We start from the raw sequence: 14,684 nt of genomic DNA, 5'->3' as shown, positions 1-14,684 counted from the left end.
CTTAGTGCCCGCCCCTTCCGGCCTTCTGATTGGCCCGACCAGAAAGCGGCCGGGCGGCTGTCCCATTGGCAGAGCGCGCACAATAAACGCCCGCATCAGGCGGGTCCAAGGGCGTGGCTTGAGGGCGGGGGCGGGATTGTCCAGAGCCAGGCGCTGTCCGACTTTACCAGCTCTAAGCATCAGACAGAGGCACTGGACTCTGCTTTTCTCAACTCCGCAAATTTTATTTAGAAAAAAAGGTGAGGGAGGAAAAAAGTGACAGCGCTCTTTAGGCTAGGGTTTTAGAAGAGAAACCTCCACCTTTCTGCAGCACCTTAGCCCCCTATCCCTCTCACAGCTCAACTTCCCTTGGCTTCGGAAGCTTGGGAAAGGCTATGTCCCCTGCCGAAGGAGAGCGGACGGTGAAGGTGCCTGAAAACGGCCAGAAAAAAGGCCCAGGCGGTCAATGTTGCGGTGGAGGACACTGTGCAGCACAGCAAGATGGGGTCCACCCTCACCGCCACCCTCCCTGGAGAAGTCCCGGATGAAGCGGCCACGCTCTGACTGGAAGATGAACTTCTGGGGCAATGGTCCATGCTCCCGGAGAAAGCCCCAGACACTGAGCAGCAGCAGACGCACTTCAAAAGGTGCCAGCTGGCTGAATACCTCATGCATATTACCCAGGGCTGGTGGCAGGAGGCTTCCCTCTGCCATGACAGCTACCAGGGTGCAGGATGCCTCCAGGTGCCAGGGAGAGTGAGCTGTATCAGGGTGGCGAGAGGCTTCCCAGTGACCCAGAAGGGCAGCTAGTAGCCCCCGCAGGAGCACGGAGCAGTAGCACAGGGCTGGGGGAGCAGCGGCTACTAGCTTCAACAGCTCAAACAGCAGGGGCTGTTCCCGAAAGCGTCGGCCAATGCGGAGATCCCGCTCCACTGTGGCCCTGGCATGCTCCTCAGGGGGCCAGGCCAGCTCAGCACCAGCTGCATCAGGACACACGCTCTCCACCAAGGTCACTGCCACCGCTTTAGCTGCCTCTGGGCTCAGGGTGGGAGCCCCCCAGCAGCCCCCACATTCAGTACCCCCAGGGGCACTGCAGCAGTGCACCAGGAGGCTGAGGAGGCTCTGGGTGTTATAGCTCACTTCCTGCTGATCGCGCGACTGGACAAACTTGGGTGGCTTTAGGCCACGACCTATGACTCCAGCATGGAAAACTGACCAAATCCCTCCAGGCCCTGGCACAGCTGCAGTGTGCCGCCGGTTTGTGTCCAACAGGGAGGCCGAGGCCAAAGGAGCGGAGACAATCGAAAGAGTCTCATTGTCCCTATCCACTTCCCCTCCAAACAGTTCTGCGTTGCCCCGATGTAAGGCTCCCTCAACGAGCAGCTGCAACACAGCCTTGAGCCCAGCTGGGGAGGTCTGAGAGAGGCGGGTAAGAAGCTGAGAGGCCGATGCCACACCTGGGGGGCCATGCAGCCTCAGAGAGGCAAAGAAGCGATGTACTCCAGCTCTCACCAGCCCCAGGAGTTGGGAGGGGGACAGGGCTTCTTGAGGAAAGGGACAAATGGCCAGCAGGGAAGCAGCAGCTTCAGCTACTTCCTCCTCAGGATGTAGCAGGAGAGGAGCCAGGTCAGACAAGTGGGCTGATGCAGACTCCCCAAACCGGGCCCCTAGGGCTGCAGGGCCCTCACCACCCTGCTCCTCCCACCCCACTAGCAGTGCCAAGTTCCGCAGGAACCGGGCAGTGAAGGGAGGCTGCAGAGTCCCTGCGTGGACCCGAGCCAGGCAGCTTCGGAAAGCCAGAGGCAGGAGGCCAGAGAGACTGACCACCAGCCCTGCATATAACTGGGTGGCCAGACTCAACTCTTCAGGGCTTCGGGCCCGGCTCAGGAGATGGCCCAAGGCCTCAGGTCCACAGCTAGGCCGAGTATAGACAGAGAGCAGGCCGAGGAGCTGGTGTTGCCAGAGAAAGCGCTTCCGCTCCAATCGTAACGTCTCTCCACACAGCTCTCCAACGTGGTTTCTCAGCGCATCTAGAAAGGGCACAGGGCGGGGGGGTGGGGGCGGGCCCAGCACCCCTTCCCCAGGAGACCCTCCCCGGTGATGAACCAGTTTTTGCAGGTGCAGCAGCAGCAGCTGGATCAGCCGGTCACAGGCCTCACGTACAGTGTCCGGCACAGCCAGGCCCTGGGTAGTAATGACTGAAGCGGGCATAGCTGTGTCCACGAGAAACTGCAAGAGGCGGTAGGCGCCTGCCCCCGAGGCCTGGCTCACCAGGTGCACAGCCAGATTCAGCATGTTGTCCAGCTCCTCTCGGGGGAACCCCTGCAGGTGTTGCTGCAGCTGACTCAGCACCGCTGGGGGCTTAAGGCAGTCCACCAGCTCTCCGGAGACGGTGCCCAGCAAAGCTGGTGACATGACCGCCAGCTGCAGCAGGAAAGGAACTGTGGCCTGAAGGGACGGGTCACCACTCCGGCCCCCAGACCCCCCTGCCAGGCTATCATGGAACATTCGCAGAAGCTCCCGTCGGATGCTGTCTCCGTGGCGGGAGGCCAGGTGCCCGAGGATGCCTACAACTGAGGCAATCTTGGGCACCCGTTTCTCCCCAGGGAGAGCAGGAGATGCAGGGAACGGGTCTATAGAGGGGGTCTGAGAGCAGCTGCCGCCACTGCCACCAGCTCCACCTCCAGCCCCACCGTGAACACAGAAATCCTTAAGGCCACAGGAGAGGACTCGGGAGATGATAGTGCCAGGAAAAGAGGAGCCAATATGGGCCACAACCCAGTCGAAGTGTGGGGAATGCTGGACAGAGGTATCCAGCAAGGCATCCACGCAGGCATCTGGGCAACTACCAATGAGAGCTGAGAGACACTGAACATAGATGTCCATTAATGTGCGGGTGGCCCGACAGCCCATCCACAGCTGCAGCAATTCGTTGAGAGAGCCAGTGGCATGGGGCACGCGCTGGTGCTGGCCTGAGTATGTGCTGCTCAGCTGCCCCATGAGGTCGATGGACCATGCACTAATCACAGGTGCCCAAGCCTTCGGGTTGGCCCGGATAAACTCAGACAGCACCTGCTGTACTTCCTGCACCACATCTTCTAGACCAGGTCCCCCAGCGGGGACATGGGAGGGTGGGGGTGGACGGAGGTGAGGGGGCCCAGCCACAGGGCTTTCGTCCAGGGCAGCCAGGTGGGCCCGGACACTCTCATCAAAGACTCCTCGCAAGTGGTCAAGCACAGCAGCCCGAGCAGGTGGCAAAGAGCGGAGCAGGAGGAGACCACAGCGAGCATGTTCCCGGGCCGAGAGTTGGTGGCCCAGAATAGGGTCCACGCCAGTCAGAAAAGCCTTGATTTCCTGGGACAGCTCTTGAGCACTGGAAGGAAGCAAGAGAAGCAGACTTAGAGTGCTGCGAGATGTCAGGCACATTACATTCCCCCGTGAGCTTTGGTTTCTTTCCACGTAAAAGAGGGATAACTGTACCTCCTTCATAAGATAACGTACATGAAGCACTTAAGCACTGTATCAAGTTCACAGTCATCACCGAATAAATACTTTTCTTTCGATAACAATATCAATGTTAGGTAACTCATGTAAAGTACTCTCTTAGGAGCTTCAGGTGTATTATTCCAATCCAGACAACAGCCCCAATAAAGTATGATCCCACTTTACAGATAAGAAAACCCAGGTTAAGAGATCAGATTATAAACTCCAAAAGGGTAGTAAACATTTCTGTGCTCTTCAACACGGAATACCTTTCAATTGAGGCGCCTGGTATATGGGAAGTACTCCGTTAAGTATACGCTGAATTGAGTAAATATATATTGTGTGGCTATAACATCTGCTTTAAAAACAGCTGGACTGCGCCCCCCAAAACACAAGCTCTTAAAGAAAATCCTAAGCTCAAACTTGTCCCTAATTAAGGCTTCCTAGTACCTGTTTCTTCCCATATTCTGCAAGCCTCCTAACCACCCACCACTTGAACTCCACATCAACAACCACCTTCCAGGCATCCTCAGTGTGCCTAGGAATCACAATGTCTCAGGATACAGACAACGTAATGCCTGCTTTTCAGCCCTTCCCCTCCCAAAACATATGGCTTCAGTCTTAGGCGTTCAGAAACCAGTGTTATGGGAAGAGGCAAGTCCCCTTCCTCTTACTGCCTTTTCTGCCAAAGGAGACCGCATCCTCTAAGGGCTGACAGGGCTCCAACTGCGCCCTCATTCCTTAAATAAATACGCAAATAAACAAACCACCCTAAGGTGAGGGAGAGTAGCTTAGTTGGAGGGCAAGGCAAAGGCTAGAGGGAAGCATTTTGTGGGTTTCTGGGCCTGGGTTTCCAGGGAGTCTCCATGAAGTCAGGGGACCCTGGGTTCTCTCGGGTCTAAAGGGGGTAGGGCAGCTCGGTTCCCAAGAGTTCTGATACCCCCAACTCTTGGGAGAACAAGGCCGGGATCTGGGGTACCTAAGCGTTGGGGTTTAGGAGGAGGCAAGACCAAGGTCTTAGGAGTGCGGGCACTGGAGCCCAGAGTTTTGGTGAGGCAGTCCCTGAGTTCTGGGAAGACCCGACCAGGAATCTCTGAGAACCCTGACGCGAGTTCTCGAGGTAGGATCCGGGTTTCTGCCGAGAAGGCTGGGGATCGGCGCAGGGCCGCGCGATGGGGGAAGATGCCAGGGGCTCTGACTACCTGAGCGGCGCGGGACCGTGGGTGGCCGGGGCAGGCCCGGGAGGCCCTGGGGCCCCGGGAGGGTCGCACAACGCGGACATCCCGGAGCCCTAGCCCGAGCCCGAGGCGGGAGCGGCGAAGCGCAGGCAGCGCATGCGCGCTGACGGGAAACCCGAAAGGAACCACCGACCAGGCTTCTCAGGAAAACCCGTCCGGCGACGTCCGCGACCCTCCTACATTGGTTCCGGACACGTTCGGACCCCAGAGCGGGATCACGACGGTGACAGCGAGAAGCTGACCCGGCCTCAACCAAGCCGTTTTACCCCCAAAGGGCGTTTAAGACACAAACTGAAGCTAGCTGCTGCTATTCCCAGTTGGATTTAATTATTTTGCCGAAAGCCAAAAATGCAAAGTGTTCAACTCACGAGGTTTTAATGAAGCCCTGGGAAACATTTCATCAATAAATAGTGACGATATTAAATAAGTAAACAAACACTGACAACGGAAAAACCAGTTAAAGGAGAGAAGGGAAGGGGAAACCGGTAAAAAGACGGAAAGAAAGGAGGGAGGGGCAGCTGGGTGGCTCAGGCGATTAAACCTGGGAGTCTGGGGGCGCCTGGGTGGCTCAGTGGGTTAAAGCTTCTGCCTTCGGCTCAGGTCATGGTCCCAGGGTCCTGGGATCGAGCCCCGCATCGGGCTCTCTGCTCGGCAGGGAGCCTGCTTCCTCCTCTCTCTCTCTGCCTGCCTCTCTGCGTACTTGTGATCTCTCTCTCTCTCTCTTTCAAATAAATAAATAAAATCTTAAAAAAAAAAAAAAAAAAAAAAAACCTGGGAGTCTGGATCTCAGCTCAGGTCTCTCAGTCTCAGGGGCGCAAGTTTAAGCCCCGCATTGAGCTCCACGGTGGGTGGGAGCCTAAGAGAGAGAAGGAGAGAGAGAATGGGGCGGGGGGGACTCCTAAGAGAGGAAAAGGAAATAAAGAGAAGGAGAGGAAGCCCAAAATAAATTGGGCTGGCCGGGCTATAGGTGTTCTCCCAGTCATTGGCTGTCCCTCTGTCCCTCTGATTCTGTCCCTCTGTTTAGTCTTCATTGTTTAGTCTTTGCTCTCTCTCCAGCCTGCCAACTCAGGACCTCTCCTCTCCCTTGCAGATAGGGAGTGTGGTAACTATATGAGGAGCTCAGAGGCACCTCTTGAAGAGCCCCCACAACAGCCAGTCTGGTCCAGGTCAAGTTCCAGCTCTTCCACGTACTGGCTGCCCACTCTCTTTACCCTCTCTGTTCCTATTTCCTCTTCCCCAATGAGCACGATCATAGTACAACTACTAGGCAGGTTTGTTGTGAAAACTGAAACAAGGGAATATGTTCACTGATGTGAAATGTTGGGTTCCGGGAGCCAACGGTCAAGAAAGAATTTTTGAGGGACGGCTGGGTGGGTCAGTTGCTTAAGCAGCTGCCTTCTGCTCTGGTCATGATCCCAGGGTCCTGGGACTGAGTCCGGCACTGGGCTCCTTGCTTGGCGGGAGCCTGCTTCTCCCTCTGCCTCTGTCTGCCACTCCGCCTATTTGTGCTCTCTCTCTCTCTCTCTCTGACAAATAAATAAATAAAATTTTAAATTAAAAAAAAAAGAAAAAAAAAGAAAGAATTCTTGAGACATCTTCCGTGCAAAAAAGATGGGTTTTTTTTAAAAGCACAGGGAAGGGAACTGTGGGCAGGAAGAGCTGCACTGGGGTTGTGAGGAGTGACTGATTATATATTTTTAAGTTGGGAGGGGGCGAGGGAGAGCGTAAATCTCTAAAGTTTCCAGGACCTTGAGGGTCGTTCACTACTGTCTAGTAGAACTTTAGTCATGAGACCCTTCAGATGACAATCAGTGGCCCATATGCTTGGAGGATGATTGCTAACTTGTATCTTGGTGGGGGCAGTTGAAGGGGAGAATAGAGATGAAGGACATTTCCAAAGGGATTTGTATATGTTAAAGAAGACTTAGAGGATCCTGGAAGTCAGGCTAAGATCAAACCAAGGTTGCCTTTTGCCTCTAGCAAAGTATTACCATTGAAGCAGTTGAGTTCCTGGAGGAAGGTCACTCTGCCTGTCTCAAGTACTCTTACAACTGTAAGTTGTAAGGAAGTTTCATTTTTTTTCTGTACTTATTTAGCCTTTGTTCCCCACATCATTCATTGTATAGCACTTAGTGACCTGCAATGGTTAAGTAAGCACCATATAAGCATTCATTATTTTTATTACGTCTGTTGAATAAACTCCAGAAAATCAGCTCTTGGACAACAGGAAATTTGCCTGTTTTGTTGAAGGCTACTCCTCACCCCCTACAACAGTGTTTGCCAGGCACGTAGTAGGTTCTTAATAGTTGGTTAAATAAATGAAAAGGAAAATTGGTTTTGAGGCCAGAAGGCTTACTGCTCTCAGTGGAAGTGTGAGTTAGAGTGATACCAGATGGCAGTTCCTGAAGATACCTTTGAAACCACTTAAAAATATAAACAACTTAAGACACTTAAAAACTTGAACAAAGATCAAAATGGCTGTACTAATGCTTCGGCAAAGCTTGATTTTAAAGTAACTTTTTTCCTCTCTGCCAAACCTCCTCTCCACCTCTTTTAGCGTTTTATTTCAGGAACCTGGTACCACCCTGAAAAGGACTAAGGAGTCGGGCAGCACCTATACAATTCCTAGAGAAACCAGCTAGATCCTGTATTTACCTATAAAACCCCCCAGCCCATTCCTCTGAGCCCCTTCCTCCCAGTGGGCTTACAGTTTTTGAGGGCCACAGCTTGTTCCAGGCTCCTTTGTCTGGCAAGCCAATAAACCTATTTTCCTCTTTATCCCAAACCCTTGTCTTCCTGCTGTATTTTGGATCTGAAGCACGGAGGTTGGTTTTCCAACAACACTTTTGAAGTGATTGTATTTTAAAAGCTAGAGGACTAATTATGGTTCTTTTCTTGTTCTTACATTTTAGAAGTGCAGTCACTTACAAAGTGTATATATTACCTCCTAGCAAAATCTGTTCTAGAACAGTAATAGGAGACAATTTCTGCTCCTAACAGTGCTTCAAATTGGGACCCAACACTTCCCATCTCAGAGCCTCAACTTTGGATCTGTAAAAGGAGACTTTTGAACCAGGTAAGTTCTCCAGCAATGAGAGTATTATGTGGTCCTTGCTCTTGAGGATTTCATAATCTAAAGGTGCCTGGTTTTGGTGTTGGACAGATCTAGATTGATCTCTGCTATTTATCAGTAACGTAACCCTGCGACAGTGACCCAAATGTTTGAAGCACATTTCCTCATCTGTAAAATGGGTATGATGTCTCCTGTCTCCCAGAGGTTTTACAAAGATCACTTGAGACCACTTATTAAAAGACTTAACATAATGCTAGATACAGAAATTCTTCAACACAGCAAGCTCCTTCTGCCTTAGATACAGGGGTAGAACAAAAATCATGAAGAATGGGTATACCAAAATATTAAAAATGTCTTTTCTGGGGCACCTGGCTGGCTCAGTCGGTGGAATGTGTGACTCTTGATCTTGGGGTTGTGGATTTGAGTCCTGTGTTGGGTGTCGAGGTTACTTAAAAATAAAGTCTTGGGGCGCCTGCGTGGCTCAGTGGGTTAAGCCTCTCCATTCGGCTCAGGTCATGGTCTCAGGGTCCTGGGATTGAGCCCTGTGTCTGGCTCTCTGCTCAGCAGGGAGCCTGCTTCCCCCTCTCTCTCTGCCTGCCTCTCTGCCTACTTGTGATCTCTCTCTCTGTGTCAAATAAATGAATAACATCTTTAAAAAAAATAAAGTCTTAAAAAAAAGAATATTGTTGAAACTAAGGAAATTCAAATATGAAAAAGTCAATATTAGCCAATGTTAAATGTGTTAGGTGCGACAGTAGTATTTTGGCTACATAGAAGAATGTTCTTAGGGGTAAAATCTCATCTGCAATGGACTTTCAGATGAGTCAGCAAAGACAAAAATCTATGGACACATACATATTTGCAAGTGCATAGAGATAGAACAAGTAAGTGTAGAAAAATGTTAAAAATTGGTAAATCTGAGTGCGTATGTAAAGGTTCATTGTACTAATTTCCTAACTTTATTGAAGGTTTGAAATTCAAAATATGAAGTTGGGCTGGGAGATGCAACACTGGGCCCAGACCCTCCCTCTTCCAGGAAGCCTGCACTGATTAAACAGGACGGAGGGAATATGCTTTTCCTCTGCTGAACACACCTCCACACAGGTAGCTTTTCACTTTAAGCAAACACCCCAGCCCTGGCTTGCAACAGAAGTTCTGAATGCTAAATGGGAAAAATAATGCTTCGTTCTCAGTTTATTGGAAATATAATCCTGGGGTGCCCCGCTGCTCTCAGTACAACATGTCCTCTTGATCTCAGGGTCACGAGTTCCAGACCAGCATCGAGTTTACTCAGAATAAAATTAAAAATATAACCAGTAGGGGTGCCCGGTTTAAGCACCCAACTCTTGGTTTCCGCTCAGGTCATGATCTCAAGAGTTGATCTCAGGGTTTTGAGACAGAACCCCTGTAGGGGGGCGCCTGGGTAGCTCAGTGGGTTGAGCCTCTGCCTTAGACTCGGGTCATGATCGCAGGGTCCTAGGATAAAGCCCTGAGTCAGGCTCTCTGCTCAGCAGGGAGCCTGCTTTCCCCCTCTCTCTGCCTGCTTATGATCTCTGTCAAATAAATAAATAAAATCTTAAAAAAAAAGAAAAAATCCTGTAGGGCTCAGCAGGGAGTTGGCTTCCCCTCTCCCTCTGCCCCCCTCCAACTCTAAAATCAATCAATCAATCTTTTTTTTTTTTTTAAAGACTTTATTTAAAAAAAAGGAAGACTTTGACAGGGCGCCTGGGTGGCTTAGTGGGTTAAAGCCTCTGCCTTCCGCTCAGGTCATGGTCCCCGGGTCCTGGGATCGAGCCCCGCATCGGGCTCTCTGCTCTGCAGGGAGCCGGCTTTCTCCCCTCTCTCTGCCTGCCTCTCTGCCTAGTTGTGATTTCTCTCTGTCAAATAAGTAAAATATTTGAAAAAAAATTTTTAAAAAAGACTTTATTTGACAGACAGAAATCACAAGTAGGCAGAGAGGCAGGCTTGAGGGGGTGGGAAGCAGGCTCCCCACTGAGCAGAGAGCCAATGCAGGGCTTGATCCCAGGACCCTGTAATCATGACCCAAGCTAAAGGCAGAGGCCCAACCCACTGAGCCACCCAGGCACCTCAATCTTTTTTTTTTTTTTAAACAAAGATTTCTATTTATTTATTTGACAGACAGGAGATCACAGTAGGCAGAGAGGCAGGCAGAGAGAGGGGGAAGCAGGCTCCCCGCCGAGTAGAGAGCCTGATGCAGGGCTTGATCCCAGAACCCTGATATCATGACCTGAACCGAAGGCAGAGGCTTAACCCACTGAGCCATCCAGGCACCTCAATCTTTTTTTTTTTTTTTAACAAAGATTTTTATTTATTTATTTGACAGACAGAGATCACAGTAGACAGGGAGAGGGAGAAGCAGGCTCCCCGCTGAGCAGAGAGCCCAACACCAGGCTTGATCCCAGGACCCTGATATCATGACCTGAACCGAAGGCAGAGGCTTAACCCACTGAGCCACCTAAGTGCTCCAAATCAATCAGTCTTTAAAATTAAATTCTATATGTATAAAATCCACCAAAGGATGTGGAGACAAACACGACAAAGTGACTTGGCCCCTCTGTTCGCACAGAGGCAGTGGCACGGCTGACATCAGGACCCTTACCTCATCTACCATCTTTGTAATAATCTGTATTTTTGTCGGAAATGGAGAGTTGGGAGTGTCACCCACCAGGGGGATGGGAACATCACAGAGCCTGGCTTCTCATTGCTTAGCTCAAGTGAACTCCATGGGTCTTACATCCTAATTGTCTCATTTCCAAGCCCATAGCCCCCCCCTTCCTGTGGCCCATTCCCGTTCGTTCCCACATTAAATCACACGCCTCTCCGGAAGAACTCTAGGGCTTTATTACAAGTGGAGCTGACTGCGAGGGAGCCCCATTCTCCAGTCTCTCCTCTCCACTCTCTTCCTCTCAACACACCTCTCCAGGGCAGACCACTAGGCCAGCAAGGAAGAGGAATCTGAGGAGAATGAAAAAGGGGCAATGCTTCCTCCAAAGTCCTCTGAAACAACCAGAGTCCTTCTGGCTCCAGCTGAGAACCTTCGGGTGGAAGGGGTGAGAGATTCAGCTCTCATCTTCAAGGTCCTCCATGTCTACATCCTGGGGGCCTTTCGTCTTCTTTTGCCTCTTGGGCTGCGGTTCACTCGTCCTGGCTGGCTTGGCGGGGGCTTCCACTGAGCAAAAGCAAAGAGGAAGCATTTAAGAACCCCAAGGAACCCAGGCTGCCCCCTTACCTCCCGCCTCGGTGACCCGGCCTCACCTTCCATGGCTGCTTTCTCTTTCTGGGCCAGCCGGATCTGCTGGAGGAGCTTTCTGCGCTTCTTCCCAGAGAGAGTAATGTTGGCACGTGCACTGGACCTGAAGGGGTGGACGGAGCGAGGAAATCCAGGTTAACCTGAATCAGCATGGGTTGGTTCTAGGTATTGAAAAGGTCTTTGTTTTGGGTTTCTTTTTGTTCTGTTTTGTTTTGTCTTTTTTTATTTTGTTTATTTATTTATTTATTTATTTATTTTTTGTTTTTTTAAAGATTTTATTTATTTATTTGACAGAGAGATCACAAGTAGGCAGAGAGGCAGGCAGAGAGAGAGGGGGGAGCAGGCTTCCTGCTAGGCAGAGAGCCCGATGCGGGACTCGATCCCAGGACCCTGGGATCATGACCTAAGCCGAAGGCAGAGGCCTTAAACCACTGAGCCACCCAGGTGTCCCTGTCTTTTTTTTTTTTTAATTTATTTTTTTTATTTTTATTTTTTTAAAAGATTTCATTTATTTATTTGACAGAGATCACAAGTAGGCAGAGAGGCAGGCAGAGAGAGTGAGAGGGAAGCAGGGCTCCCTGCTGAGCAGAGAGCCTGATGTGGGGCTCGATCCCAGGACCCTGAGATCATGACCTGAGCCAAAGGCAGTGGCTTAAACCACCGAGCCACCCAGGCGCCCCTTGTTTTGTCTTTTTGACAACGTCTTTGGATTCAAGTAAAAAGACTGAAAATCTGGGCTCCGTGGTAGTGAGTTAAATCTCTCCAACACTTAGCCATCAACATTCTTAGTACTACTCCCATACATATATAAAGTACTTACCATTAAATGTTAAAATTTGGTATATGGCAGAAACTTGTAAGGGAAAGCTATTTTTCTCCTCTATTTTCAATATTTTTATGCTTTATTTATTTATTTATTTTTTTAAAGATTTTATTTATTTATTTGACAGAGAGAGATCACAAGCAGACAGAGAGGCAGGCAGAGAGAGAGAGAGGGAAGCAGGCTCCCTGCCGAGCAGAGAGCCCGATGCGAGGCTCGATCCCAGGACCCTGGGATCATGACCTGAGCTGAAGGCAGAGGCTTTAACCCACTGAGCCACCCAGGTGCCCCAATATTTTTATGTTTTAAGGGGGCTCCACAATCAACATGGGGCTTGAACTCACAACCCTGAAATCAAGAGTTGCATGCTCGGGTTGTCTGGGTGGCTCAGTCACTTAAGTGTCTGCCTTCTGCTCAGGTCATGATCTTTTTTTTTCTTTTTTCTTTTCTTTTGATTTACTTATTTGACAGAGAGAGAGAGAGAGAGAGAGAGAGAGCGCGCGCGAGCGAGCATGCACAAGCCAGGGGAGTAGCTGGCAGAGGGAGCAGGGAGCCAGATGTGGGACCCCATCTCTGGACCCTGGGATCATGACTTGAGCCAAAGGCAGATGCTTAACTGACTGAGCCACTCAACCTCCCCAGTAAATAAAATCTTAAAAAAACAAACAAACAAACAAACAAAAAAAACAAAACAGTTGCATGCGCTATTAACTGAGACAGTCAGGTACTCCTATTTTCTATACTTCTGACACCAGAAAGGTGTGGGGCTTGTCCCACATCAAGGCATTCTCAAATTCGGCAGACACCAACTGAGAATCCTACAAATTTGACTCAGTTCTGACACCTCTACCTGGAGATAGCATCAGATCCCACGGGCTGAGGGCTCAGTCTCAAAAGACCGCCCTCCACTTCAGATGGTGTACTTCCTTTTTTAATTTTTTTAAAGATTTTATTTATTTATTTGACAGACAGAGAGATCACAAGTAGGCAGAGAGGCAGGCAGAGAAAGAGGAGGAAGCAGGCTCCCCGCTGAGCAGAGAACCCGATGCGGGGCTCGATCTCGATCCCAAGGCAGAGAGGCTTTAACCCACTGAGCCACGCAGGTGCCCCAGTGTTGTACTTCTGAATGACCAGCTATAAATCAAGGTTCTCACGATCCCCTTCTCAGACCCAATAATTTGCTAGGACAGCTCACAGAACTCAGGGAAACATTTACTTGCATTTACTTATTTATGGTAAAAGAATGAGATTCAGGAACAGCCAAATGGAGGAGACGCACAGGGTAAGATCCGGGCATTTCCATACCCTCCCCACTTTCCCTGAACCTCCACCCATTCACTAACAAGGAAGCTCGTCAAATCTCTATTATTCAAGAGTTTTTACAGAACTTAATCTTCCCAGGTGGGTGCAGCTTAAATTCCCAAACTTCTCCTCACCTGGTCTTTCTGGAGACCAGCCCCACCTAAGGGCTAACTAACTCTAAGTTATCATTAGCATTAACCTAGGGGTGCTCAAAAGGGGCTCCTGGGGCCATAAGAGACACTCGATCACTCAGGAAATTCTAAGGGTTTTAGAAGCTCTGTGCCTGGAATCAGACCAAATATTTATTTATTATACCACAAAACTGTATTTACAATGAAAAAATCAGTGGAAGAATGGGATGTGAAGTCTTCCCCAAGGCTGGGAGGCAGGGCGGGGGGCTTGAAAAGTACAAAATCCCACAGGTACTTTTGTGAGAATTGAGTACATGCGCACTTATGTGCCTTTTTTGTTTTTGTTTTTAAAGATCTTATTTATTTGTCAGAGAGAGAGCACAAGCAGGGGGAGCAGCAGGCTCCAGCTGAGCGAGGAGCCTGATGCAAGACTCAATCCCGGGACCCTAGGATCATGACTTGAGCTGAAGGCAGGCACTTGACAGACTGAGCCACCCAGGCGTCCCGTGTGTGCCTTAAATTTATTTATAAAGAATCCATGTGGGGGCGCCTGGGTGGCTCGGCGGTTTAATCCTCTGCCTTCGGCTCAGGTCATGATCTCAGGGTCCTGGGATCGAGCCCCGCGTCGGGCTCTCTGCTCAGTGGGAAGCCTGTTTCTCCCTCTCTCTCTGCCTGCCTCTCTGCCTACTTGTGACCTCTCTCTCTCTCTCTGTCAAATAAATAAATAAATAAATAAATAAATAAATAAATAATCCATGTGGACGTACAATGTTACCTGGGGAGGTGGTTGAGTGGGCAGTTCTTACATTCGTGGTGGGGTCCAAGACCCAGAGAGGTTGTGGGCTACCGGCCCTGTGACGGGCCAGCAGAGTGGAAGCGCAAACCCTGCTTACATAAACGCCAGTGCACACGCAAAGCAGAGCGGATACTTGCGGGGGAGCTCGGCAGGACTGGGAAAGGGGGCAGGACGGGGAAAGAGGACTCGGTGGGGAGCAAAGCGAAGAGGGTCTGGCACTCACGCCCGCTTCTTCAGGTGGTGCCGCGTGATCAGCCCTTCGTCTATCACAGCCCCGACCACCCGGCGCTTCAGTCTCCGCTCCCGGCTCAACACCCGCCGTCGCTTGAACAGCTTCTTCTTCAGCTCCTAAGGGGGAGGAAGATGCTAATCAGACGGAAGTCGCGACCCGGGACCCCGCCCCCGGCGACTCCAGCCCACAGGTCCCATCTCTGGAGAGAGGAGAGGCCTTCAGGATGCTTGAGGAAACAAAGTCGGGGCTCCCACACAATCACCGTTCGAGGCCGGTTGATCTTTCCGCCGGGAGCCCCCATAGCTGCGCAGCGAACCTGATTCCGAGACCGTGTCGCGCTTCTGCGTAGCGTTAGCGTC

General features: G+C 50.6%; 2 protein-coding genes across 2 annotated transcripts; both read right to left on the bottom strand.

Annotated features, from left to right (window-relative positions):
- Window positions 1-143: 143 nt before the first annotated feature.
- On the bottom strand, window positions 144-4,795 carry INTS5 (integrator complex subunit 5). Its single transcript, XM_046015096.1, has 2 exons — window positions 4,665-4,795; window positions 144-3,352 (listed from the first exon to the last, which is right to left on the bottom strand). The coding sequence occupies exons 1-2, from the start codon at window positions 4,742-4,744 to the stop codon at window positions 373-375; spliced, it is 3,060 nt and encodes a 1,019-aa protein (XP_045871052.1). The 5' UTR covers window positions 4,745-4,795; the 3' UTR covers window positions 144-372.
- A 5,818-nt stretch (window positions 4,796-10,613) lies between these two features.
- On the bottom strand, window positions 10,614-14,679 carry C8H11orf98 (chromosome 8 C11orf98 homolog). Its single transcript, XM_046017245.1, has 4 exons — window positions 14,588-14,679; window positions 14,317-14,441; window positions 11,050-11,147; window positions 10,614-10,963 (listed from the first exon to the last, which is right to left on the bottom strand). The coding sequence occupies exons 1-4, from the start codon at window positions 14,624-14,626 to the stop codon at window positions 10,854-10,856; spliced, it is 372 nt and encodes a 123-aa protein (XP_045873201.1). The 5' UTR covers window positions 14,627-14,679; the 3' UTR covers window positions 10,614-10,853.
- Window positions 14,680-14,684: the final 5 nt, after the last annotated feature.

The sequence above is a fragment of the Meles meles genome, chromosome 8 (genome assembly GCF_922984935.1).
Source record: "Meles meles chromosome 8, mMelMel3.1 paternal haplotype, whole genome shotgun sequence".
Lineage (NCBI taxonomy): Eukaryota > Metazoa > Chordata > Mammalia > Carnivora > Mustelidae > Meles > Meles meles.
This window is presented reverse-complemented; position numbering and strand designations above follow the sequence as displayed.

Bases quoted from the DNA above. Each gene is read 5' to 3' on its own strand.
- C8H11orf98 (XM_046017245.1), bottom strand. From the start codon at position 14,626: ATGGGGGCTCCCGGCGGAAAGATCAACCGGCCTCGAACG. The intron at 11,148-14,316 runs GTGAGTGCCAGA...CCACCCCTTCAG, and splicing joins CACCACCTGAAGAAGCGGGC to GTCCAGTGCACGTGCCAACA. The intron at 10,964-11,049 runs GTGAGGCCGGGT...GCTTTTGCTCAG, and splicing joins AGAGAAAGCAGCCATGGAAG to TGGAAGCCCCCGCCAAGCCA.
- INTS5 (XM_046015096.1), bottom strand. From the start codon at position 4,744: ATGTCCGCGTTGTGCGACCCTCCCGGGGCCCCAGGGCCTCCCGGGCCT. The intron at 3,353-4,664 runs GTAGTCAGAGCC...GCTTCCTTCCAG, and splicing joins CACGGTCCCGCGCCGCTCAG to TGCTCAAGAGCTGTCCCAGG.